Source organism: Limulus polyphemus, unplaced genomic scaffold (assembly GCF_000517525.1).
Source record: "Limulus polyphemus unplaced genomic scaffold, Limulus_polyphemus-2.1.2 Scaffold994, whole genome shotgun sequence".
In the NCBI taxonomy this organism is placed as follows: Eukaryota; Metazoa; Arthropoda; class Merostomata; order Xiphosura; family Limulidae; genus Limulus; species Limulus polyphemus.
Window position 1 is genome coordinate 256,537 of NW_013666604.1, and position 2,004 is coordinate 258,540.

General features: G+C 29.9%; 1 protein-coding gene across 1 annotated transcript in view; it reads right to left on the bottom strand.

The window, feature by feature from the left end:
• LOC106461591 (dynein heavy chain 7, axonemal-like) overlaps positions 1-2,004 on the bottom strand; it is a 239,815-nt gene that overhangs the window by 215,411 nt on the left and 22,400 nt on the right. Inside the window, exon 7 of the mRNA XM_022388600.1 lies at positions 361-567. Coding sequence (XP_022244308.1) covers positions 361-567 — 207 coding nt within the window. The remainder of the gene's footprint in view (positions 1-360; positions 568-2,004) is intronic.

Consider the following 2,004-nt stretch of genomic DNA (forward strand, 5'->3'; position numbering starts at 1 on the left):
TCTGGAATTATTGATTAAGAAACCCTCCACATCAAACAGTACTCTCCAACACTGAACACCATGCAGTCTTCATTTAAATTATACATTTTTAATATGTTCGTATTACTGATTTTACCTTTTTGTTTTTTGTTGTGTTTTCTTGCTGTAGTTTCTCCCCATGATTACTGTTTTGTGTTTTACTTGTTTAATTATCGTTATATTTAGCAATTGTACTTTGATGTAAGAATTGTACTCAATGAACAGTATCACTGTATTTGTCAACAGAAAAAAAAAACACTGATGTAAGAATTATAACCAATGAATAGTATCACTACATTTGTCAACAGAATTAACATTGAAGTAAGTATTTCAATCAATTACTTGATTTATCCATTCAATAGTTTGATAGACATCTTTGAGCCTTCTTTGGAATTGCCGGATTTCCTGTGTGTACTGAGGCATGAGATCCAAATCACCATAGTCCTCAAATTCTTTTACTCGTTGAGTTAGCCGTTTCAAATCTTCTGTGACCTTTTCTGTGACAGATATTAGATGTTCTTCAAAAGACACCTTGGAAGTGTCTAGAACCTAGATAAACCAACAAATGAAACAATTGTCACAGAGAACTCTGTTAACACTTTATCTATTAGATTTTTCTCTCAATTTTAATGATATCTTGATATTCATGTCTAAATAAAAATAACTCTATCTCTAAAAGCATCTCTACCTTACAGCAAATTCCGGAAAGACATTTTCAAAAATAAATTAAAGAAAGTTTGTACAATAACATATGGTGGAAATTATGAAAATAAATTTAGTCTAACCCAACAGAAAATACTACTGTAATGCACTAAAATATTATAAAAAACTAACAATGTAAACACATATTCTATTTGACTGATTATGTTGCAAGTGCAAAATTTGATTCAGCGATGAGATTATATATATATATATCCTTATTAATTTATGTGAAATTAACTTTCTTAAGTGAAATAGCTTCCAAAATTCTTCTTCTATATCTCTGTTATTAATAATTTATTTATTTATTGTCAAACTTGGACTAGAGAAGACTGAACCATGGGGAGAAAGTCACCAAAATTAGCTCTTGCACTGTGAAACATGTTGCACATAGATTCAAAGCAAGTGTTGAATCTCAGTGATCAAGCACTGTGAGCCCATCAATTTTATTATTAAGTGTTATAGAGCCCCCATAAGCACATTTCTACTCTTCTTATGAACTCTGTCTATATTTTATGTACCTCCATATTTTTCTTTGTGTTTAAAGTTAAACTTGAGCCAAAATCCAGATTGTTAAAGATTCAAAATTTAACGTAATAAGCATAACACACTATCAGTACTAACACTGTACCTATAAGTCTATGCTTTTCACTTTGGTAACTTTTAGATTAACAATTTATGTCTGGAACATTTCTTTACTGGAAATAGGTAGTATACCATTCAAGGAGAATGTACGGTTATCTGTGAGAAGATTGGTTAAAATTAAAACCTATCACACAAGACTAATAATTACTAATGGATACAATAGCCACTGTTGCATAATGTTAAGTGTTATCAACTTTAACTTTTTAGAATTTGCCTGTTTGTATATTTTTGTTCAATGTTTATCTTAGCACTTTTTTCATCATTAGTTATTCACTCATATAATTCAATTGTGTGTGTTGATATGTTGTTGAATATATTCTATCTTTGGAATATCACATTACAAATGCATCTTAAAGGCTTATAGTTAAAAATGCATCTCAAGTGATAATCCTATTTTAAAAACAAAATTAAGCCCAAGTTGTCATAGTCACAATAACAGTTATTTTTTTACGCTCGAGGATCTGATAGCTCAGTACAAAAGCATCGATCTCTAAACACTGGTGTGAGGTAGATTCAATTAAAGATTTGTTTTTACTTATTTCAGGTTATTACAACTAGCAAACATGAACCCAATGTATGTCTTTTGCAAGGTTTCAGATAATCTTTGATAGGTTGTTTAGGCAGAGTATTCATAATGAATCT